The sequence below is a fragment of the Peromyscus maniculatus genome, chromosome 1, assembly GCF_049852395.1.
Source record: "Peromyscus maniculatus bairdii isolate BWxNUB_F1_BW_parent chromosome 1, HU_Pman_BW_mat_3.1, whole genome shotgun sequence".
NCBI classification, from domain to species: domain Eukaryota; kingdom Metazoa; phylum Chordata; class Mammalia; order Rodentia; family Cricetidae; genus Peromyscus; species Peromyscus maniculatus.
The window spans coordinates 83,519,654-83,544,831 of NC_134852.1; the positions used below are offsets into that span (position 1 = coordinate 83,519,654).

The 25,178-nt window shown below is 38.1% G+C and overlaps 1 protein-coding gene across 7 annotated transcripts in view; it reads right to left on the reverse strand.

The window, feature by feature from the left end:
* Mctp2 (multiple C2 and transmembrane domain containing 2) overlaps positions 1–25,178 on the reverse strand; it is a 280,804-nt gene that overhangs the window by 78,982 nt on the left and 176,644 nt on the right. For all 7 annotated transcript variants that reach the window (XR_013042416.1, XR_013042415.1, XM_076545038.1 and 4 more), the window contains 3 exons: positions 6,062–6,163; positions 4,730–4,804; positions 2,732–2,851 (listed from right to left, as the gene is read on the reverse strand). Coding sequence is in view for 5 of the 7 variants with exons in the window: in XM_076545038.1 (XP_076401153.1) it covers positions 2,732–2,851; positions 4,730–4,804; positions 6,062–6,163 (297 nt within the window). In the remaining 2 variants the exon portion in view is untranslated. The remainder of the gene's footprint in view (positions 1–2,731; positions 2,852–4,729; positions 4,805–6,061; positions 6,164–25,178) is intronic.

The window sequence follows — 25,178 nt, forward strand, 5'->3', positions numbered from 1 at the left end:
GAGCTAACTTTCTGATGATAGACAAACTGTGACAAAGGTCTACATACCCAAGGATATAGCAACATGCCCAGTGGCAGTCCCTATGTACATAGCTCCAACAGAACTCTATGAGCAATGGAAACACCCATAGAATACTCTATGAACAAACATGCTTCCCCAAAAAGAGCTTGACTGCTCACAATGTTATTTAAACAACAAAAGAGGAGGGTGGAATGCACACATAGACACACACATGCCCTCCATTCTGTCCTTTAAGTACATTTCAAGGTAGTCCTATATTTTGAAGATCAGAAACTGTAGAGGGATAATTATAATGGTGATATATAGTAACAGAAAGGGTTTAATAAAATCTCATTTAATCAGCTTTGGGGCAGGAACTATCTGCCTTTTAGTGTCTCGTTGTCTGTAAGAAACACCATGGCTAGGCTCGATGCATATGGTATAAACTTTTGCATGTGGATGCATTTCAATGCACTATACTCAGGAGAAGTGATACCGTTTATATATATAGTAATCCCTCATTAAACTTAGGGTTTTCGTTTCAAGATTCACCCCCAAACACCTAACCCCATAGATGCCTAAGTACCTTAGATCCAATGTCATCCTCTGGACTGTAACCTACACATATCTTACAAAACATTTCTAGACAGCTTGTAACATAAAATAAAATGCAAATGAAATATAGATAACAGTGATACAATTTTGTATGAGTAAGGACAAGAGAAACATCTGTACTTGTTTAGTATAGATGTAATTTTGAAGTGGTTTTTTTTTTTTTTTTTTTTTTTAGTTGTAGTTGGTTGGGTCTGTGAAATTGGAGTGCATGAGCACAGCAAGTTGACTCTACAGTGTATGTGAGTAAGTCTGATCTTTTTTTCAGTGATGTATTGAAGGAAATATGTCATTCACACAAACAGTAGAGCCTGCCACAGTCCCATAGCTCATGTATCCTTGGGCATTATGATTCAATAAATCAGGGTGGAGAGGACAGCACTGTTGCCCCTCTGTCTGGGGACACTTGGTGCCAAGGAACATTGTTGCAGTCTCGGACACCCTGTCTGGGGCTGACTCTTCTCGGAGGTGGTATCCAGCAAAGAGGATCACCTCAGGCAGAGGCAATGGAGCAGCCCCCTGGCAAGGCTCCCTTCCTGTCCAGAAGTGCTCTTTACTGGACAACCTGTTTCCATTCATTTGTTTTAATCTTTCTTCAGATCAGGCCAGCAGCCCATTAATCATTTCTGTCATCCCCTTACCGAATCCAGGGCAACAGATCTGTTTTTCTAAAGTCTCCAAGCCAGAAATCAACTGAGAAAAAGGGGAAATCCTCTACCTCTCATGCGGCTGGCCAGAGCGCTGGCTGCAAGCAGCCGCCAATTGTGTTCACTTTCCTCTGAGGCCCATAATTGCACACAACAGTCCATGGAAAGTTTTGAAAGGGAATCTGGGTAGGAAGTGGAGCTGAGGAGGTGCAAGAAGAGCCTGAGATATGGAGCCACCAGCTGAGGAGGGTGTACGAAATGGAGATAGCTAAATAAATGCCAGGGCAATGACAGCAAGGATTGCCATTGCCTGAATGATGCAAAAATGAAAATCAATCAATCAAAATACTGCCCACTGGTAAAGAAAAAGTCTTTTAGAGTTGAAATAACTGGTTCTATAAAAAAATGTAGGAATAACTTTGAGGTCACAATGAGGCACTAATATCTTATGCTCATATATAAATACACACACACACATATATATTACATACATATACACATATATATGTAACAGCAATGTTTAGATTTTATTTCTATAAGTTTGATCTCATGAATATATCTGTGTGATATATACATCATATAAATTAAGGCCGAGCCTGCAAGACAGAAGAAAACATGGAGGATGATGTACTGTCAACAGAAAACTGGAGAATCCAATTTGCCTTGGATCATTACATATATATATATATATATATATATATATATATATATATATAATCCAACTATTGTAATCTCTTATATCTATATAAACTGTATAGAAATTCATCACTAATACCAGGTATAAAAGACATATAAGGCATTAAGAATCTCAGTATCTCCTCCATAGCGGACATTATCAGTCTGATTAAGGGCCAGTTCCTTTACAAAAGAGAGAGGATGCCCCAGAGATGCTAAGCGAGGCTGTGGTACCAACTGGGATGTTCTTCAAAGACCTGTGGATTTTCAGTAACAGACTCAGGAGGTGTGACAATTTCTCAAAGCTCTCTGACTTGATGATATGATTATGTTCATGAGAATGGGCCACTGTTTTGAGAAACAGTGTAGCTCATATATACAAGTGTTTCTCAGTTCTGGTGTTGGGTCCTGTTTTAATTTGCAGTGATCAATTGTATCCAAAGCTTGATGTGGAGACATATTTTTAATATTGAATTTTGTGAATGATTTACTGAAAAACTAAAGTAGAACCATTTAGATATAATTTAGTCATATTGCTTGCCAGCTGCCACTTTTTGTAGGTCATGTAAAGACTATCTAAATATGTTGCAATCATCACATAGATCCTGGCTCTTTTAAGCTGAGCAAGAAGTGACCTATGAATACTATTGGAATAAGTTAAAGGATTTTTACAGGCAGCTTTTATCCAGGTCCAGTCTTAGAAAGGCTAACCTCCAATGTTATAACATATTTTAGAGAGATGAATGGATACAAATAAACCGGAAACAATGGGAACATTACAAAGAAAAAGATCTTACCACAAACGCTATTGTGCTTCTCAGTGTGGACTCCCATTGGAAGCAGCTCTTGCAGAACTGTATTGTGTTCCAAATTGCCATCGTGAGTCTCTTCACCCTGTCTGCATCTCTTGATAAGATCTGGGTTTTGAAAAAAATGGAAAACAGAGAGGTAGATTAGACATACATTCTCTGGATGGTTTCTTAGAGCCACTGCCCTGGTTGTTTCAATTGGATCATGAATGGCACCAATTAAAAAAGTATGAGAAGTCCTCATAGCTTCTAAAACTATTTCAAAATATTGCCATCCATAGGGAACAAGAATTTCCAACCTGAGCTATGGTCCATTGTCTGAAAAATGGCTTGTTTTAATAGTGTTCAGCACAAAACTGAGCTGAGGAGAGCTGGAGCACCTGGGCATTTGGTGTACAGGAGTGCTGGGTGCATGCGTGTGCATGGCGTGGGTGAACGCATGTATGTGTGTGTACATGGTGTGACAAGGAGAGAGAGAAGTATGGAGACATAGCTAGAAAGAAAAATATTGAGACAGAATGGGAATGAGTCTCAAGATGCTATTTGGTATGGCTGCAACTGGAGAGAATACCAGTCAGAAAGCCCTCATATTCCAGCTTAGTTAGGCCAAAAGGTGTAGTTGTAGGAAGGAAACCCAGCTCCCCCTTCCCAGCTGTACAATCTCCAGCACGTCTCTCAACCTTCCTCCCCAAAAGGATTGTCATTGTTTTTAACCTTACAGGTAGTTGTGAGAGTTCTAGACTTGGTTTTGAGTGTTTGTTTCTTAAGTAAAACTTCAACTTTATGACCCTCTAGAGTAACACAGTACTTACCCCAGGGCAGTACTTGGGGAGGGTCCTGACCCACCCAGGGAATTTGGCCCCAGATTCCCCCTCCACTCTCAAAGCCAACACCACCCCAGTGGCCAAGCTGTTTTCTAAAGGAAATGTCTTTTCTCCCAGCGGGAAGCACCGTATTTTGATTTGCTTGCAAGGCTGCCACCCTGCCTACCTCCACTTAGGTTTTAACTTTCAAGTAAACAGAGCAAAAGACAAAAAACTACTACTACTAATAATAATAATAATAAAAATGAAGACTTTTACTCGGATTACACAGGATGACTATTGCACTCAATGCTAAGGCACTAAAACAAAACACTGGGCTACTTCCCTCCACAAGACTAAGTCCTTTCCCCAGTGAGGGCGGCCCAGAAGTTCATGGGAAACAAAAGGAAGATAAGACTGCTTTATATTTAACTGCTTTGTGTCATGCACAGCTGCTCACCGCAGAGGAAGCCGTGGAAGTAATAAACACTTTTAAAGGGGGGACACTTTGTTCTTTGTTACACCACTGAAGAGGAACAATGGGTCCTGACTGAAATCCTGGACTCTATCTAAAGAGGACAGGGAGGGGACACAGGAGAAAGAAACGCAGAGGTCAGGAGTTTTCTTTTTGAATATGAAGTTCCTCCCCCTCATCCTAGATCTTTACCTTTTGTTGAACTGATAAGAGAGGAATTCAGGGGTGATGGGCAAACAGAGGGACAGCTAATTCAATACGGGGTAAAATGCCTACACACACCCTAAATTTAGACACAGGGAGCAACTAGGTGAATCTGAGGCTAGAAGCTTCCTCAGTCCCTTGGGAAATTCCTTTACCCCCCTGAACAAACAGAGAGCAGCGCTGGCCTTCAGCTGGGAAAGGAGAAACTAGTATGAGGCAAGAGGGTCAACAAAGACTTTGAGGTTGTCTGCTCCATGTGTACTGTTAGAGAACATTGCAGGGTGCACACCCCCTCTTCCCTCCCAGGGGTATGTTTTAAGCCTCTCCTCACGGACTTGGCTGAAGCCCTATTTTGAGAGAAAAGATCAGAGAAAGAAATGAAGAGATGAGGAGTCCAAATCAAAAAGGAGTGGGAGAGGAGAGAAGTGAAGGAGAATTCAGCCATGACCGGACATGCTTGGATCCTGAGTGCTGAATGAACTCATATTGGTGGGCACCACCTACCTTTTTGGACAGCTTGCGGCTGTCTTCCACAAAGCGCTTTTCTCTTGGAGTGAAGGTCCTGATACTCGCTTTGACCTGGGGAAAACATGGCTGTTACAAGGACAGCATTCACAGGGACTTCCTTCTCTTCCCGAGCAGCTGAGAAGATCACAGAAAATGAGACCTTTTAACCCACAGGCCATGGGTAGGAACCAGAAACTGGTGGGTCCTGTCATGCGTGGCCAGTTTTCAGGGTCCCAGGGTCATCAGGTCCTTGGGTAAGTCAGGCTGGACCAGGGACAGTTATGTCACCATTTGGATAAACCCACAGAAATACTTCAAATCAGGACAGACACCGAGCTTCATAAATTTTCATGCTAAACTGAATGACAAAAATTTCTCCTCTCATTTTGAACTAAACTTTTGGCAATGGCACCTAAAACAGGAATGACAGTTCTCAGTCCATAAAAACAACATTTCCACAGACAATCTCATTACCTCCAGTGACCTGAAAAAGGAAGTAAATGGTCCATGTTAGCTCGTTTACAGGGGTAAAGCTGTGCCCCAGGGGAATTTACTGACTTGTTCAAACCAGCAGAATGAGGGAAAACTTCAAAATCTGAAACATGAATCTACCTTCACTGTAGCCCTTAACTAACATATTTTCCCCTGCGACTGCACTCATGTCTTGGCTGAATAACATAATCTCCATCTAATCCATATGCAAGTGCTTCCCAGAAGAAAGCAGTAGATCGAGTCACCTCTCCTGCAAACTACAGAGACGGTTTATTGGAGTGGAACAGGAAGGGACTAGGGAGAACACACTCTTATATTGAAGACCGTCTCCCAGTTTCAACATTACCGAGAATTTGAGACTGTAGAGATATAAAATCTATGATACTCATTGTTTTAAAGACCACACAGCTTGCATATCATAGATGAAACAGATATGCTAGATATTATATGTAGATTACATATAACATAAAATTTATGTTTATAGAATGGATTATATGTATAATGTATCATATATTTGGGTAATCAGTAGATGACATATAGATATACAAAGTATGTATGTATGTATATATAGATAAACAAAGGCTACTTTTTCTTTTATTTTTAATTTTTTTCCTTGACATTTAGATTACTGAGAATTTAAACCTCATCAATCCTGCGGGCTCAACTATCTGAAACCTGGACCATTCAACATGGATTTTATGACTGAGGTATAAACACACCACCACCCATTCTCCAGCTTCAATTCTGAAATATTTGACATTGATCTGAGACTACACAGGCTGAGTGCCATGTGTTTTAGGTACTGAGAAGCTGGGGGGACATCCTGAGGGCACTTACTGGATTATATATGAGGTCCATCTCTAAGTAAATAAGCCCTTTAAAAGCTTGTTCCAAATCTTTATTCTTCAACACATAACAATTTGGTTGTCCATCTTTAATCTGTTAGGAATAAAAGACAAAGTACGTATTAGTGTCAATGTTCTTTGCATTTTAAATGGGAAAACCAAAACTAACTTTGACTAAGTCGAAAATGTATTTAATTTTTTGACCTCTGTAAAAATGTATTTTATAACTCATTTTGTATCTACTATCATGGTTGGATAATTTACTTACTGTTTTTATATTGGTCTCGTTTTTACTACTATATGATTACACATGAAGCAAGTATTAGGCAGGTACTAAATGAAAGACTGGTCAACTTTTAATTTTAGAGTGGTATTATAATTGATAGAAAGATAAAGTAACAACCATTGACTCAAAGTGGCATGCTGACATAAACCTAGAGGTGTAAATCATGTCATAATGATAGAAAGCTTTTGTTCCTAAATTATGAAGATTCCATTTCCCCATACTGCTGTTGGTGAAGTTTTAGCGCTGGCAAATGCAACATAGTAACATAAGATGCTAACATGGTCCAGGGAAGGTGCAAAGCTACACAGAGAAACCCTGTCTCAAAAAACCAAAAAAAAAAAAAAAAAAAAAAAAAAAAAAAAAAAAAGATGCTAACATGGGAAGAAAATAGAGAGCTCTCTTTTCTTAGCAATTTTACTTTAATTATAAAATCATTCTCAAAAATGATTAAAGAACCATAAAGGAGCTAATTTTCATTATGAAGCTATCAGTGGTTCACTGGTCCCCACAAAATTCAAATTAATTAAATCAAAACCTAGCTGAATTTGAAGTCAAGATCCCAAATCATTCAAGATATCCAAAGTGCCTACACGTCCACGTCTTTGACAGTACCAAGTCTCCCTGGCTTCCTTCCATCCAGCACTTCTCAGCACTTCCTCTCACTGTGCTACCTGCCTGCAGTTCCCAGCAAACACGACATCTCAGCAAACAGCACCTCCCATGGCATTTCAGAAAGTCTTTGGCTCCCTTGAAAGCACGCTAACTGTAGAATTCCTCGTTCTGTCTTCAGACTGAGAGCAGCCATGCTTTTCCTACACAGCCATGGTGGATTTTGATGAAACTTCTGGCATTTAGGAAACGTAGTCCACTCCAAAGGGCCTCAGCACAACCTGGGCTTATCAAGTCTGCTAGTCTCTGACTGTAATGCTTGATAATTCGAATAACTTGAAAAAAAAATTGGAAGGCCGGGAATCTGAGCCATATTTTAAATGACTATTGCTGTCACTACAATCATTCACACAAGTGTTCTCATAAACACTGGTGGACATGAGTTGAGTAAGTCACGGTGGGGAAACAGCAATTCCACTTTACAAGGGAGAGGTCATCTTCCTTCCCGAAGCACCCCACCTCTCAGATTGAATAGCTTTCATACAGAAAGATGGCTTTCCTGGTCAGCGGCTGAGAGGAAGGGGGTGCCCCCATAAAGTCCCGGCTTCCTTCCTCAACGGTGTCCAAACAGGATTCGGAGCTTCCGCTCTGGCATAGAGTCTCACTTAATAAATTGTCGGTGTTAAAGTTGAAAGACATAAATACAAAAACAGCATGTCAATTTGCCAAGCTGAAGTGCTTCCAACTCCGTTTTGTTTCAGCCCTCAGTTCTTGTAATGCTATCTTAAAATTTCCATGATTTCTTAAGGGCGAGGGAAGGTCAGTAGGAGAACAAGAAGTATCCATATAAAAATATTTCATAGAAGAGGGAGGTTCTCTCTCTCTTTTTTTTTTAATTCAGTAAATGATGATTTCCTGTTACTCAATGTCGCTAGCATTGTGTCAGCAAAACTCAGAGTCCACACAGGAACATTAAAGGTATCATCAAAGCCAGAAATACAATGAAATATAGTCATGTTTACTACTTTAATAGCAAATTAAGTTGGAACATAAAAATTTTAAGTTTGATGACTATAAATATAAAAACCCAATTCCTTTCAAAGATATATAAATATCACAATTCTTCTCCTGAATTAGAAATTAAGGAGGAATTTGGCACACCTCTCTCTTCATTTTTTTCATTGAAACTTTATATTTACAGAAATAGCCTTATAAAGTATTTAATTTTTGTTGTTAAGACTATATGAAGTTTATAACTTCATTTTGTAGCTACCAATATGATTTGGTGATAATATTTTACATATGTCTCTTCTTTACTGCTATGTAATATTGAAAATGAAAATCAAGTACAATGATTTAAACATGTGGTATCACAGTAAATACTGACACTAAAACAGAAGAGAACATTCTGGAAAATATTTTCCAGTTCTATTATGGAACTGAACTGTCAACACTTGGATACAGGATTAAAAAGTCAATCTGAAAGGCTATTTGCATCTGCCCAACTCCCACATGATGGTGTTAGATGAATCCTACCCATGTACATTACACATTTAAGGCTATACTCATGATTTATAGTACGTTATAGTGAGAAATAGAATATTATTTCTAACATTAAAATTTTAACAATTTTATTCAATTGGAAAATTAAATACAGTCAAGAGAACATTCAGAAGTGAGACTCGGTGAATTTTTGTCTCTAGGTATGAGAGCTAAAGTCTAGAATAAGGTTTGAAGGCCCTGTCTCCCCAGCCAGAAATAAGCAACAGTTTTTAATTCATGACAGAAAGAGGGGGGTCCCATGTTCATTTGTAGAAGTCTTCTGTGCTACCCTCTGGGAAGACTGAGTTTCCATCAAATTAAGGCTCTTAGGTGAAATTACCAGATAACACATTGAACTTCATTTCTATAAGATAAAATCTTGGAACTGGTTTATTACATAATTTTTTTTATACTCAACTTTATCAGCAACAAGGACAATATTAGACCATAATTCAAGGCATCTTCACAGGGCAGTATAACACATATATAATCTAATTAGGAATATACATTGCATAACTGGGAACAATGTTTCCATAAACATGAATAGCATCTTTCATAGTTAGAAATACTTCCTTCTGGAATTCCTCCTTAGTTTATAACAGTACTTACCATAACTAGGAGAAAATATCTTTCATAATTAGGAACAGTACCTTTCATATATAAGGAAGGTACTTCCATAACTAGCAATAGTAACTTCCATGATTTAAAAATGGGCATTTCTCTCTACCTTAGATTTCCTTTCAGTTCAGTATGAGATATAAACCATCTGTTTGGAGCATGGGAAAAAGGTAACTCTGGTAATTATCCAAAGATTTTAAAAGCAACAGGAAGTCTCTTACTAAATAATAATTTGAGATTTGGGATTAAAGAAAAAAATATTATGAAAAGTTATGCTGTCAAACCAGTCTTTAGGCACAGTGAAGGAATGGAGGACATCCACGGCCTCACTTCCCCTCGGAAATGTGGTCATGACAGACTCTGGGGCAGGAGAAGTCTCTCCCTGTAGTTGTGCCCCCGCTGCTGAACCCACAAGGCTCCAAGCAACAGTTTCAATGCCAACCTCACCCAGATGGTGCTGGTGAATCTTGGTGAGCCACAATCAAAAGGAGCAGAAAGAAAATGAGAGATAGATGTTTGCCGAGGAAGGAAGATATGGCAGAAAGGTGGCAGGGAGATGGGAGCAGTGAGTGATACATAGATAATGATCGAGCCACAGGATTAATTAAGATATAAAGTGAGGAAATACACTCATGAGTACAGAACGGAGTAGACAGCTGAAGGCGTCCTCTGATCTGACAGAGAGCCAATCCACCTCACAGGCAGGAGCAGGGAGAAGGGGCATGTGACCCTTCTCCCTCTCCTTCTAAGAGGTCACTTACAAAGGCAGGAAGCACCGCCTCCTTCGGGCCCTATAGCCCAAGGTCATGGGCAAAGCAAATACCACTACATGTATATCTATATCTATATCGATATAGATATAGATGTGTGTGTACATAATTTTATATGTGTGTGAAAAGTATATATGTGTGTATATGTGTGTGTGTGTAAAACTGCAAACAAATTAAACTTTAAAATTACCATGTTAAGAAAATCACAATAATCCTTAAACTAATTTTTTTTTTTTTTTTTTTTTTTGGTTTTTCGAGACAGGGTTTCTCTGTGTAGCTTTGCGCCTTTCCTGGGACTCACTTGGTAGCCCAGGCTGGCCTCGAACTCACAGAGATCCACCTGGCTCTGCCTCCCGAGTGCTGGGATTAAAGGCATGTGCCACCACCACCCAGCCTAAACTAACATTTTTCTACATAAAATAGAATTATCTCTGCTTATTCTTAAGCACTGTAAATATGAAAGGCTTTTAAAAGTTGATAATAAACTTTTGAGTCAGAGGAATACTCTGTTCAATATTTTTAAAAACAGAACCTGACTGTAACATACTGTAGCACATGAGGACACACAGAAAAAAAAAATCCCAATTGCATTTTTCCAAACAAGAATTATCTTTATTGTGATTCACCATAAAACTCTTTGATGTAATATGTTACCAATGTTAATCAGGATGGATATGAAGAAATAAAACCATGGGAGAGCTTAAGGAGGAAAGGCATGCATTTAAGATCAAAATCCCAAGTAAAAACTCGTATTGATTCCATTACTGTTGGACCTTCAAACTAGAAAAGGCAGAACATTTGGATATAGATTAGCTTCGTGTATCAAATACTATTCTCCACTCCAGATGATGATGAAGAAGACAAAGAAGAAGATGAAGACAAAGAAGGATGAAGAAGAGGAGGAAGAGGAGGAGGAGGAAGATGAAGAGGAAGAAGAAAGAAGGAGAAAAAGACTGAGGCCACGGCACAGCATTGTACAGCAGCTGAGCCCAGCGGAGGCACAAGCTAAATAACCACCAATAAAACATGACAAGGAGAGACACATGACTTGGCAAGAGGACAATTAGTAATTAGTACACTTTATCTGATGGCATTTCACATTCTTCATGCAGCTTAGAATCAGGTGTGGGTCCAATGATTTGAGTTACAAATAGCAGAAGAGGTTAAGATTTCCAGGAGTCCTGAAGAGAGATCAGCAACTAGGAAGCGGAAGGAGCCTAGAAGCCCCTCCTTGACCCTTGTCACGACAATTACATCTCTCCGAGGCAGTCAAGTCTTGCACCGGAATCAAACCCAGAACTGAACTTGAGAAACGACGAGAAGCGTGGTATACTTAGGGCTTCTCACAGCTACTGTTCCTAAAATAGGAGCTATTTCCACACTGACTTCACAGAGGATTCTACGTTATGGGAAAATTTACACACAAAAAGTATCACAAGAAAAAAAAATGCACCTGTAGTTTGTAATGTCAATTGTTGTTTCTGTCGCTTATATAAATAGGATAGTTCATTCATCTTAATGAGTTTCTAAACAGTTGGATACCCATTCTGAGCTTTACCTTGGATTTTACATTTACACTATCAAATGTATTTTTATACACCATGGGTCTGGATAATTTCAGTGTGATCTTTCTTATTTATGATTTCTTTATACTAAACTTTTAATTAAAAAAATTAAAACAGGACTGGCAATGTCTAACGTAGACCCTAGAGGTAGATAAACTGAGTTCATAATTCTGACTTTGCTTAAGGCTGGCTGGATAACTTCATTTAAATTACCTAGCCCCTCTGTCCTTGTTTCTTAATTCTTAAGATGTAAATAACAATGCTACTTATCTCGGAGGTGAAATACATTAACACCAGTCAGTCACAGTAGGAGTAAACAGGAATTGTTAAATAGATGGCATATGTTTAATATTACCTATCTCTGATTGACTTAATTTGTATGCACAGAAATTATGCATGCATACACATGCATAGATATAGGTGCTAATATATTGGTAATAGCAGGGTCTCATATAGCCTGGACTAGTTAGTGCTCTCCCACCGGTGCTATATCCCCCAACCCCCACAGCTCTTTTTCTTTGACGTTTTGAAATGGGGTCTTCCTAAATTGCTTAGCTTGGCAACTGAGTTCATCCTGTAGCCAAAGAAGGGCTTGAATTTTGCCATTCTCCTGCCTCAGCCTCCCAAGTAGCTGAGGTTACAGGCCTGTGCCGCCAACCCTGGTTTAAAGTATGTTCTTTTTAATTAGCTCTGATGAATTATGTGTCATAGTCCTTTAAGTTCACCAGTCTCTAGCCCTTGTAGGCTGTGAGGAGTGTTGATAGATACCTGTGAGTACCATGCATTCATTTCTCAAGCTACAGGCCCTTGGTGTAATTGCTGAGTCATGGGAGGTGGCTAATTATAGGGTTTAAACAAGCCTTGCCAGGTTGGTTTCTTGAAATTCTTAAGTGATTTACATTCCCAGTGAAGAAGGTTGTCTTTTCCCTGCAATTTCTTTAGTCCCGAATATTTTACCTTGGAGATTCGTATGCACTTTTTTGTTTTGTTTTATTTCTGAAACAGAGTTTCTCTATGAAACAGCACTAGCTGTCCTGGAACTGGCTCTGTAGACCAGGCTGGCCTGGAACTCACAGAGCTCTGCCTGCCTCTGCCTCCCAAGCTCTGGGACTAAAGACATGCGACCACTGCTCAGCCTCATACACACTTTTGAAAACAAATGAGACTACTTTATGAAAGCAGACAGGCATACTCAGTTCCCATTTCTGATATTCTGTGTCTGTGTGACTCTACATACCTACTTTATTTGTGTGAGCCCTAGCTGCCTCTTTAAAATGGATACCTAGACTATAAATGTACAAGGTGTGTGTATATGACATTCTGAACCATTTTTATCCAACTCACTATTTCCAACAGTATTTTAAGGCACCCCTTTGCTCCATTCGATAATGAAAACTCTTAACCAGATTTGTCAATACTGCTGCTTAATTAATCATAGTTAAATTAATCATTTAAACTGCTAAAACAAGGTAAAGAAATATGACAGTTGACTGTGTGCAAGGACTAATTGCTCCATTTTCACAAGTTCACTTATCTTCACAATATACATGTAAGAATTAGCTTCATATCAGCAATAAGGAGTCAAAGACAGAGAAGTTAAGTAACTTGCAAAACCTCAGCTATGTTACATGAGAAGCCAGTAGTTCAATCCCTGATCTGCCAACTTGCTGTGGATATTGCTCTATATAAATAAAACACTGGCCAGTGACCAGGCAGGAAGTATAGGCAGGACAAGGAGAGAGGAGAATTGAGGGAACAGGAAGAAGGAGGGAAGACACTGCCAGCCACCACCAAGACAAGCAGCATGTAAAGATGCCGGTAAGCCACGAGCCACGTAGCAAGGTATAGATTTATAAAAATGGATTAATTTAAGATATAAGAACAGTTAGCAAGAAGCCTGTCACGGCCATACAGTTTATAAGTAATATAAGCGTCTGAGTGATTATTTTATATTTGTGTTGTAGGACTGTGGGGCTTGGTGGGATCTGGAGAGAAGCTCTCCAGCAACACCAACTCGTCCTATATTCTTAACTACCAAGACCATAACTGGATAGGCCATCTCTGTGCTATGAGATGGGTTAACTTTTGGGTTAACTTTTCTGCCAGGTTGACTTACCTTAGACTCAGTAATTAAAGAAAATACGTGCTGGCCACAAACATTTGTTTATAGGCTATCATTCTGTTTTCCTTTGTTTTGTTTTTGAATCACTCCATCTTTTTGTCTTTCAATTTAGCATGGTAATTGATGCTGACATCTGAGGATCTTAGGAATTTTCTCTTACTGCTTCGTTTCCATTTGCACATTTAGGACTTCCTTTTAATATTATCAGTTTCTTAACAACTTTTATTGAATTTGTCAATTTGATAAATACATTCAGTGTATTCTGATTTTACTAACCTTGTCCTGCCTTACTTTAATCACATCCTTTTTTCTTCCACCCTCCCACTAAATACCTTCGCCACATATGAAAGTGGTTTGGGTTTGGTTTTAAAACTCACTGAGTTTCATAAGTATCACATTTGACACAGGTTTGGAAATATCCATTGAAGCATGGTAGGCTTGCCAGTGAGTACAACCAAACACAATCACAGCCCATCTCAGAATCCATTGGTATCCAATAGTTAAGCATGGAGGCGTAGGAGTACATGGGCCCCTCCCAGATCCCTAATTGACTATTGACAGATCTAGCAGTCTTGTAAAGGCCAATGTAGCTGCTGTGAGATTATGACTACATTGTCTATGTCACACCTAGAAGTCAGTGTTTCACTGTCCTTCTTCCTGTCCTCTGGCTCTCACATTCTTTCTGCTCCCACTTCTGCGATGTCCACTCAGCATTAATGGAGGTGGCACAAATTACCTATTTAGGACTGTATACCCAGCCATCACTTATTCTCAGAACCTTGAGCAACCAGCATCTCTGCACTTACTATATTTCATTGCAAAGAGAAGCTTCTCTTATTATTAAGATCAGAAGTAGCCTTTTCCGGTGGGTTTAATTATATTCTGAAGGCATCCTGATCCCACCAGCTCTAGGACTGGGAATTATGAAATGGGTCTTAAGTACAATCAGAACGTAGTTGGTTACCAACATAACAGTCATGCCACTACTCCAACAGTGAGCACATCTGGCTTGACAGGTTGATAGTATAGTCCACAGTGCTCACAGCTGTGTAACACTACTGGTCTGCAGCAGGCTGCGTAATGCTTTCTAGAACATGAAGGCTCTGGAGCACGGTGACAGCGTCCAGCTCAGTTCCGACTTGATACATCTTGCAAGGGAAGTGTGTGTGGTCTTCAACAATCAGGTCTGATCAACTAGTTCTGATGTTAACCAAGAGGAAATGAAAAGAGCTTGCATCCTTTTAAGTGTTCAGTGTTTAATTCATCTTGAAATGATTATTGTGCTTAGTGGAATGTTTTACCCTAACTCCCTTCGCAGCTGATTTTCCCAGAACCACTTACCAAGTCTTTTATCCTTTACACAGCGACTGCATGCTTCAGATTTAATGTTAAATAATCCCTAATTAGTGTTCTATCAAGTCCTTCACTAAAGTTCTAGAATATCTTTACAAAGATCTTAGACATCATATCTTGTTTATTTTATTTTAGGCTTTGGTGTTTTTAATTTTCTAATTAATATAGCTATTGCTATTGCTTTCTTAATATGTATCTTACTGACCTTTTATACTCTTTTACTTATTAACTATTTATGTTTACAGATATCTGAAATTATATGATAACACGTTAAAATGTGATTTCTTAGTTAAGATGTACATAATGGTTTTTCCCATATAATTTTGGATTGGCTGTAGCTGATATTAAAGCTTTATGTTCTCACTAGTTAACTCATACACTTCAGCCTGTTGAAGTTCCTAAACAATACTGTACAGAAGGCCCTTTTACTACTTTCATTTTGAAGAAGAAGGCATAGAAAGAATATTGTGGTATTACAGCCATGGTTCTAAGGCTTTGGGCAGACATTGGGACTCATGGTAAGGTAGTCTCCTTCAATTACTGTTATGGTTTAGATATGGAGTGTTCCTACAAAAGGCTCACGATGTAAAGCACTTGTTTTCCAGCTGGTTGAACAATAGTGTGAAATTCTGAATTTCACAATCTAACCGGCAGAAGTAGATAATAGAGAACATCTTTCCTCTGGATGCTGCCTCCTCCTCCTTTTCCTTCCCATTTGTGTCTTCCTCCCTTCCTCCTATTCCACAGTGAGACATGGTGAAGAAGCTCTTACCACCACATACACCTACCATCATTCTGTTTTGTTTAAGAGTGCCTGGGGCCAAGAGTCTTTGGACTGAAACCTTCAAACCAGTAGCCAAAATAACTACTTTTTCCTTTCTTTGTCTATGTCACATATTTTAGTCACAGTAACAAAAAGGTAACTAATATGATTGCTAATTGATTGGATTATTTTGTCTGTAATAAGGAATGGGAGTAGGCTTTTTTCAAGTACCCCTTCCACATCTAGTGATACTGCTGTGGAACATTCCACCTTTAATATGTCATTGTTATCAATTACACAGTATGCTTTCTAATGTGTTGAGCCTTTCTGATATACAAGAAGAACATAGTTTTCTTTTTTCTTAAAATTTTTTCTTGCTGTGACTTATTCATTCTAATCACAAGGAAAAATTTAATACATTTTCCAATTTTCATGTTCTTAATGCATTTAAATAGCATTAGCATTACTCATCTCCTTAGGACTCAAGAAAAACAACTTCAGTAAACAATTGTTACGCTATTTTCTTCACAACAAGAGAAGAAAACACACAGAGAAAAGGTTAGAATCTTTTGAAAACTTTTCCAAACTTTCCATAACCAATCATTTTCACTAAGTGGCATATTCACTATCTGATATCCAAATTCCTCTAATTATACTTTTAAAAATAATTTTCTTTGATCCTTTAGCAATGCATTATCCCAGGTGTGGAACTGTCTTATCCTTACAGTTCCTTTGGAGAGAGTAAACATCTTCATAGCATGACGCAAGTCATCTCACCTCTTCTTCTACAGCCAGCTCTACTCTTTTGGTCCCTCATCAAGAATCGGTGCTTGTATTCATAATTGTATCTTGTTTACTGTTTCTCATTCTCACTACAATTCTTTTTTTTTTAATGCTATAAATGGCTTGTCAATTTCATTAGTATTTTTGAAGGGTGTACTCATGTCTGGATTTATCATATCCACAGCACCACTGTTTGCATATACTCTTTCTCATTTTGTGTTTTATTTCCTTTTGCCTCAGTGCTGGTAGATAACTTGTAACTTTTCATATGCCAAGCAAGTATTCTGTCACTGAGCTACACTGTTCAACCTACTTCGAGGGTAGTGTCTTTCTTTATCAATTCCTTTCCAGTTTTCTTAGTCTTATTCAGTTTTGTTGAGTTTTCTAAATGATATGCAACCTTTAGGTTTAATTACTAAACCAATCAAGTTAAAATTATAATTTCAGCCCTTATGCATAGGTTTATGTAGTATTGTTCCCAGTTTTAAACACCCTCTAACTGCAGTCTCAGAGTGTGCATTGATTAATTTAGAGTTTTTTTTTTTTTTTGGTCTTTTGGAGCCAAGTAGTTTGATAGTTCTTTCTTTCTTCTTTGCTAACATATAAAAAGGAGATTTTGGTTCTCTGACCATAGTGCAATTTCTGCCTTTTTGGACTCTACTGAGGTACCCTGAACAAGTCAACAGTATTTGAACATGTTCAGTGGGCATTGAAGCATGATGTTTTTCCAGTGTCATGCAGACATAGACACCTATCACATAGATTTTTTTATTGTCTAAAGTTTGAGAATTACACCTTTAATGTGTCTAAAAGTTATCTGGTAATCAGCTGATAGATGAAAAGAAGATTCCAGATGGTCCTGCTCAGAACTCTTATGCTCAAAAGCAGCATGCAGGGTTCCTGCTACAGACAGACTTACAGGATTGAAGCTTCACGAAGCCACGAAGCATTGTTTTTATTCTGTTTGTGTTTGGAGCTTCCATGTTCATTCTGCTTCATTGTTCAGTGCTGACAATGATGGGACATCACATTCCCACTAAGCTGTAATCCTAATCCATGATATACTTTTAAATATTTAAAGCTCAATAGATGATATACATTTTTATTATAATCTTGCAATTTTAAAAATATTTTTGCTCCAAAATAAAATCTGAAATCTTCCCACATGCATAGCTGTGTTTTGTATAATCTGAGTGATAATTCACCCAGTTTTGAACTCTTACAGCAATGCATTATACATCATCTATCTGACATGTATGTTATTTACATCTATACATTATATACTCCTGCTTTATATCACCACATTTGAGATGTCTCAAAGCAGGAGCAAGTAAGATTTTACTTTGACTTAATGTATAAGATATTTACTATTTAATAGAAAAGTTCAATGTATTCATGATCTGCCATTCTGTGTGATGTGCTCAACTTTGTACTCACCAGCTTCTTCCAGAAGATCCAAGTTTGGTTCCCAGAATCCAAGTCAGGTGGCCACAATTATTTTCAGCTATAGCTCTAGGGAGATCCTACACCTTTAGCATCTGGGTACTTGAACTCATGTGCACATACTCTGCTCCGATATACACACATACATATGAAAATAACCTCTATCACCCTACATTGGAATTTAAGTCTTCTTTATATCTATCCAATAATCTCCCAAGTGATGCATTCTTTTCTCCATTTTATTTACCCCCTACTCCAAGACTGAACATGTTGGTTCATGGACCAAATCTACATTCCAAAGCCAAATCCTGGCAACATGTCACTTCTAATTTTTATATTGATCATAAACTTGTTAATGCAATCCTAATTTTCACTATTATTTACTTTAGTGGCCAAAAATCTCCATCTTAATCTTAAAACAAACAAACAAAAAAACATAACTGCCCATGTATCTTACTTCATGTAGCCCCATTACAGGGGCTTGCATGCAATTAAATATTGCAAAGAATACTTAATTGAAAATGCAAGTGGAGATTTGTATGGTATTTATTTGGTATAAGTAATTACAGAAAATTTGTCCCATAAAGCTATTTAAGTGAAGCTGTTAGGGATACAGCTCCGCACAGCACATATACATGTTTCATCAAAACACTGCAGCTCCATAAGACAGCATGGATGCCATATTTCTGGTCATAGGTTCCTTTGCCCTTAAGGGTTGCACTTGCATAAGAAGATGAGTCAAATTTGTTCCAAAATACATTTCATTGAGCTAAGATAGTTGTTTTCATTATTAGAAATAATAATAAAGTAATAAAAAATAAAGTAATAAATAATAATAATAATAAATAAAAATAAAAATAATAAAATAATAAATAATAATTATTAGAAAATAATAAAGGAGTCAATATGTGATTAACGAACTTAGGCACTCCTGTGTTCAGTGCATAATGTTTAGATTTGCAATAGCCTCTTGGTGGGTTTTTCCCTTTATGAATATATGGTGACCTTCCCTAGCTCTTCTAACTAGTTCTGTTTGAAGTCTGTTTTGTCAAATACTAAGATGGCTGCACCTGATTGCTTCCGCACAGATTGAGCAACTAAAGCAACTTGTGTTCTTCTTAAATTGGCCCAGTAGATGATTTTAGAGAGCAACTACATTTGAAAAAGAAAGTCTAGGCTAGAGGAGAGGCTGCCCTGGTTTTGAGAGCACTGAGTCCATGTAAATGGAAGATATAAATAGTAAATAAACCTCATTACTAGGAGATAGTGTTAATGGCCCCAAATATTTTAAAACTGAAAAGTGCTTACTGTCATCCATTGCGTTACTATGATACTGATGAGAGGATTAGAAAGGAAAAAGAAAAGGATCCAGTATTAGATGTCAAATTATGATGCATTCTAACAATTATTTGAAATGATCTTGGTTGCATTTGAGTAAAGGATTTTGCATATCTATGTGTGCAGTTTATTAACTACTATGCTTTTTTATTGAAATATTTTTTTCAAACAATGTATTTGGTAATGTTTTCCTCTCCTCCAATTCTTCCTAGATACTCTACACCTTCCCACTCACCTAACTGCATGCTACTTCTCTCTTTCTTTCAAAAAACAAACAACAAGCCAAGTGGTGGTGGCACACACCTTTAATCCCAGAACACAGGAGGCAGAGGCAGGAGAATCTCTGTGAGTTCAAGGCCAGCCTGGTCTACAGAATGAGTTCCAGGAAAGGTGCCAAAGCTACACAGAGAAACCCTGTCTAAAAAAACCAAAACAAACAAACAAACAAACAACACCCCCAAAATAAAAAACACAAAAAGGCCACATAAACACACACACATACACACACACACACACACACACACACACACACACACACACACACACACACAATCAAGATAAACAAAAGATCAATAAGACAAAAAATGCAAAATGAAATAAAACTACCAAAACATCATTGAGTTGTTTTGTGTTATCTAACTAACTACTCCTGGGACTGGGGCCTGCCCTAGAGTATGGTTACCACCCAGTGACACTCCATTGGACAAAACTGATTTCACCTTTGCCAGCAGGTATCAATTGCAAAAAAGCTTCTTGGTTAGGGATGAGATCCTCTGTCCACTACTCCTCAGTGCTGGGCTTCAACTTGTGTAGACCTTATGCATGTTGCCACAGTTATGTGAGTTCATATGTGTATCAGTCACATTGTACCTGGAAGACACTGTCTTCTTGGTGTCACCTATTACATCTGGCTCCTACAATCTTTCTGCCTCCTCCTTTGCATAGCTCCCTGGACCCTGAGGAGAGGGTTTTGAGGGGTTTGGTGCAAAAAAATAATCCCATTCAGGAGTGTGTACTCCAAAGTCTCTCACTCTTGGCACATTTTCCAGTTATGTGTCTTTGTGTTAATTCTCATCTGCTGCAAAAAAAGATCTCTGATGTGGGTTGAGTGAGGTATTGATCTACAGGTATACATATATCTCATTAGGAGTCATTTTATTGCTTTGTTTCTTTAGCAGAATAATAGTAGGTTTTCCCCTAGGTTCTTAAGGCCCCCAAGACCTAGCTAGACACAGGTTCTTTAGCAGTGTTAGTTACAGGTTCCATCTCATGGAATAGATCTTAAATCTAATCAGAAAGTGATTAGTTATCCCTGTAACATTTCTGCCACTATTGCACCAGTATATCTTCCAGGCAGGTAACTGCTGTAGGTCATGGAGTTTGTATTCTGGTAATATTGATGATTAACTTTCTCCTTCAGTGTCTTTCAGAAAATCTTCCAATACTGTGAACACTAGTCATTAGGGGTGAAGCTTCCAGTTAGGCCCCAGCTTGACATCTCCATTTTCAGCGACATAAATAAGTGCTGTCTTCAGCAATGGGATATTACTATCAGGTTGTGAAGACTAATCAATAGCCTGGGTTGTTTGGAGGTTTCCATAGGGTTCCATTGACCAACAACTTAGAAAGATGTAAACCATTCTTGTCAGTGGAAATTTTACTTGGTGGCAAAAGATGTCTATTTGGAGCATTTTCTCCCCTATTATTAGATTCCTTTCATATCAGTTTATATTTTAGGAAGCTTTCTGCAATAGGTTTCCATATGGTTTTTCAAATGGTATTTGGTATCAATTGTCCCTCCCTAAATCTCCTCCCTTACCTTTTTCTCCATACCTCCTCTCTATTTAACCTTCCTATTTTAGTTTCTCCTCTGTCTGTCCATATCAATATATCTATTTCTCCATCCTTTGGAGATCCTCTTCTCCCCACAGTCCAAAACTAAGTACATAACCTCTAAGGTTATTCAGAGTGTAGCACACATCTCAAAAGCTTAAAAGCCAAGATACACATATAAGTGAATACCCATTTGTCTTACGTGGTTTGGGTTAAATCACCCATGATGATTTTTTTTTCTAGTTCCATCCATTTTCCTGTGAATTTCATCATTCTTAACAGCTGTGTAAAGTATCCCATTGTCTAAATATACCACATTTTTCATTATCCATTCATCTTTTGGACATCTAGGCGGTTTCCAATATCTGGCTATTATTATTAATAGAACAGCAATGAACATGATTGAGCAAGTGTCCCTAAAGTATAATGTAGAGACCTTTGGGTATTTGCCCAAGAGTAGTATAACTGGATCTTGAAGTAAATCTATTCCCAGCTTCCTAAGAAATTGTCACATTGATTTCCATAGTGGCTGTACAAATTTGCACTCCCATCAGCCATGGATGAGTGTTCTACAAGCCACCATTCAGTTTGAACAGAACCATTTGTTGGAGGTGCTGTCTTTTCCCAAGTGTGATTTTTGGGGCTTCTTTGTAAAAAGTCAGGTATCTATAATATGTTGACTCATGTCTATATCTCCAATTTAATTATGCTTATCAGTGTGTTTGTTATGCCAATACCATGCTGGTTTTATTACTATAATTCTATAGTACAACTTGAAATATAGGATTGTAATACCTCCAGCAGTGTTTATCATTGAGGATTGTTTGAGCTATTCTGTTTGTGTGCATGTGTTTCTATATGAAGTCAAAGATTGGTTTTTCAACTTCTGTGAAGAATAGTGCTAAAATTTTGGTGGAGATTGTATCAAATCTGTAGATTTCTTTTAGTGGGATGACTTTTTCACACTATTACTCCTACCCATCCATGAGCATGGGAACATCTATCTTCTGGTGTCGTTTTCATTTTCTTTTTTCAATGCCTTAAAGTTTATAATTATACAAGTCTTTCTCTTGCTTGGTTAGAGTTATTTTAAGATTTTTGAGATATATATCAGTTGAGACTTAATTTATGTCCTAGTATGTGGCTCCATGAGCTTCCAAGAAGAAATTATATTATTTAGTGTTTGAGTGAAATGTTCTGTTGATATCTGCTAGGTCCACTTGCTTTATGAAATTATTTAACTCTAGCATTTTTCTGTTTAATTTTCTCTGGATGGCCTGTCTATCAGTAAAAGTAGGGTATTAAAGCCACCCACCATGGTTGTGTGAGGGTCAATGTGAAATTTTAGCTGTAGTAGTGTTTCTTTTATGAACTTGAATAGCCTATGTTTCGTGCATAAATGCTTAGAATTATAACTTCCTCCTGATGTATTTTTTTCTTTTATGAGTATTTAATGTTCTTCCCTAGCTCTTTTGATTAGTTTTGGCTTGAAGTCTATTTTGTCATATATTAGGATGGCTATACCTGCTTTCTTCCTGGACCCACTTGCTCGGAATATCTTTTCCTATCCCTTGACCCCAAGGTGAGATTTATCCTTGATGGTGATGTGTGTTTCCTGGATGCAGCAGAAGGATAGATTCTATTTTCTAATGTTAGCCTTTGCCTTTTTATTGAAGAAATTGAGACCATTAATATTGAGAGTTTTCACTGAGCTATTTTTATTGATTCCAGTTAGTTTATTATTACATTGTCGGTTTTTTCCCACTCTTTTGATTTGCTGTCATGGATTTATTTATTCCTTGTGTCTTCTTGGGTATAGTTAATCTATTAAGACTCAAGTTTTCCTACTAGGGCCTTCTGTGGAGCTGGATTGGTAGATAGAAATTGCTTAAATTTGGTTTTATTATGACATTTTTTTTTACTTTTTTTCCCTCCATCTGAATGTGATTGATGGTTTTTCTGGGTACCACCGTCTGGGCTGGCATCTGTGGTCTGTCAGTTTGTAGAACATCTGTCCAGGCGCTTCTGGATTTCAGGGTTTTGTTATTCTAGTGTGCTGCCTTTATATGTTACTTGGTCTTTCTACCCTGTATCATTTATTATCCTTTATAAGTTCTGTATTTTAATGCTTTGATTATTGAGTTTCATGAGTAATTTCGCTTCTGGTTCTGTATATTTGGTGTTCCATGTTGTTCTTTGTACCATCATAGGCATCTCCTTTATATTGAGAAATTTTCTTCTATGCCTTTGACCTGCGTTTCATCTTTTTCCCCTATCCCTGTTATTCATAGGTTCGGTATATATTGCACAATGGACCAGAGCTTCTGGGTGTATTGTGTCTAGATTTTTTTTAAGTTTAATATTTCTTTTGACTGAAATTCTTTCTTCTGGGTCTTATAATCTGGTAGTAAGGCTTACCTCTGAGGTTTTTGTCTGACATCCTAAGTTTTTCATTTCCAGTTTATTTCCATTTGAGTTTTCTTTAGTGATTTTATTTCTACTTTCATGTCTTCAAGGGATTTCATTATTTCATTTAACTATTTCTATTTTCACGGTCACCAATAGGGCATTTATTCATATCCTTTTAAAAAGTCTTCAACATATTCATCATTTCTGTTTTTAAGGTCTTGCCTCATGCTTCAGCTCAATTGCATTTCTCCGGGCCTATTCCAGTAGGGCTGCTGGCTTCTGGAGGAGGCATATTGTCTCAGGTGTTCATGCTTTGGTTTTTGCACTGGTATCTAACTATCTGGATTTTTGACGTTTGAGATATATCTTGGTGTGGCTATCTGGTCTTGTCTTTGTTAGGTAGGTATTCCATTCTTTGGATGCTATTGCGTACTCTGGATCCGAGACCACTAAGGTGGCTGTGGGATCCCTGGCAGAAGGTGCTTTTGTAGGTCAACAGGTGGCACAAAGGAATGCAGATGGTCTAGGAGGAAGGGCTGAGAGGAGCTACAGGAAAGAGCTGAGGACCAGGGTCCTCACCAACAGGCAGAGTCCCTAGAGAGTATAGGGAGGATAGGAGGAGGACTTTCTGCAGGCTGGCTGCTACAGAATCAAGAGTAAGTCTGCAGAGATTGGGGTGGGAAACCGGAAGGATAGTTAAAATCCCCTACCTGGGTCCCAGCCAGTGGCCACTGGCAGTAGGTCAGGGGTATCCCTGGTGAAAAGTGTTTCTGTTGAATCAGCAGCTGAAACAAAGGGATGGAGATGGCCTAGAAAGGAGGCCCTGTGATTTTTGTATTTTGTTTTTAATTGAAGAGAAATTAAGCATATGCGAGGATGGCTCATTGACCTTGGATCTTTTATTCAGATATATTGAATACATATACATATGCCTTGAACAATTCACTAGCACCAATGAATATTGTAATCTTAATGTATGAAGTTTTAATTTGTTTGATTTTATGTGTATGGGTAATTTGCCTGTATTATGTCTAAGCATCACAGGTAAACCTGGTGCTCACAGAGGCCAGAAGAAAATATCAGATTCCCTAGGACTGGGGTTACAGGTGGTTGTGAACCACTCTGTGGGTGCTGGGGATTGAACTGGGGCTGTTGGAAAGGAGAGTGCTCTGAACCATTGACCTGCCTCACCAGCCTCAGTGTTTGAATATTTAAATGACCCACTTGCCAGGTAGTACTTTCACCCTGATTGGAAAGCTATAGTGAACATGGGAGGGCTGGGAAGGAGGAAAGAGAATGGTTATGTTGAAATTATATTTTAATTTCAAAAAGGAAAACATAAAGGCAATTTTTTTAAAAAAAAAGCTATAGTTGAGTTAACCTTGCTTATGGTGTTTTATCATCTTACCATTAGCATCCTTAAGTAGAACACCACCAAATGGTAAGTGGAACTTTAGTTTGTGCCTTAGGTAAAGAAAAGACAATTGCACAAAATTATCCCCATTCGATTATGAATATGCTCATCAAAAATTGCTTTTAAATATGTTTTGATATTTTTGTCCTATGAAGCATTGAACCTAGGACCTTCTCCATGCTGGGCAAGTGTTCCACCACTGAGTTCTATCCCCAGTTCTCCATTTATGCTGAGTCAGGATCTCCATACATTGCTCAGACT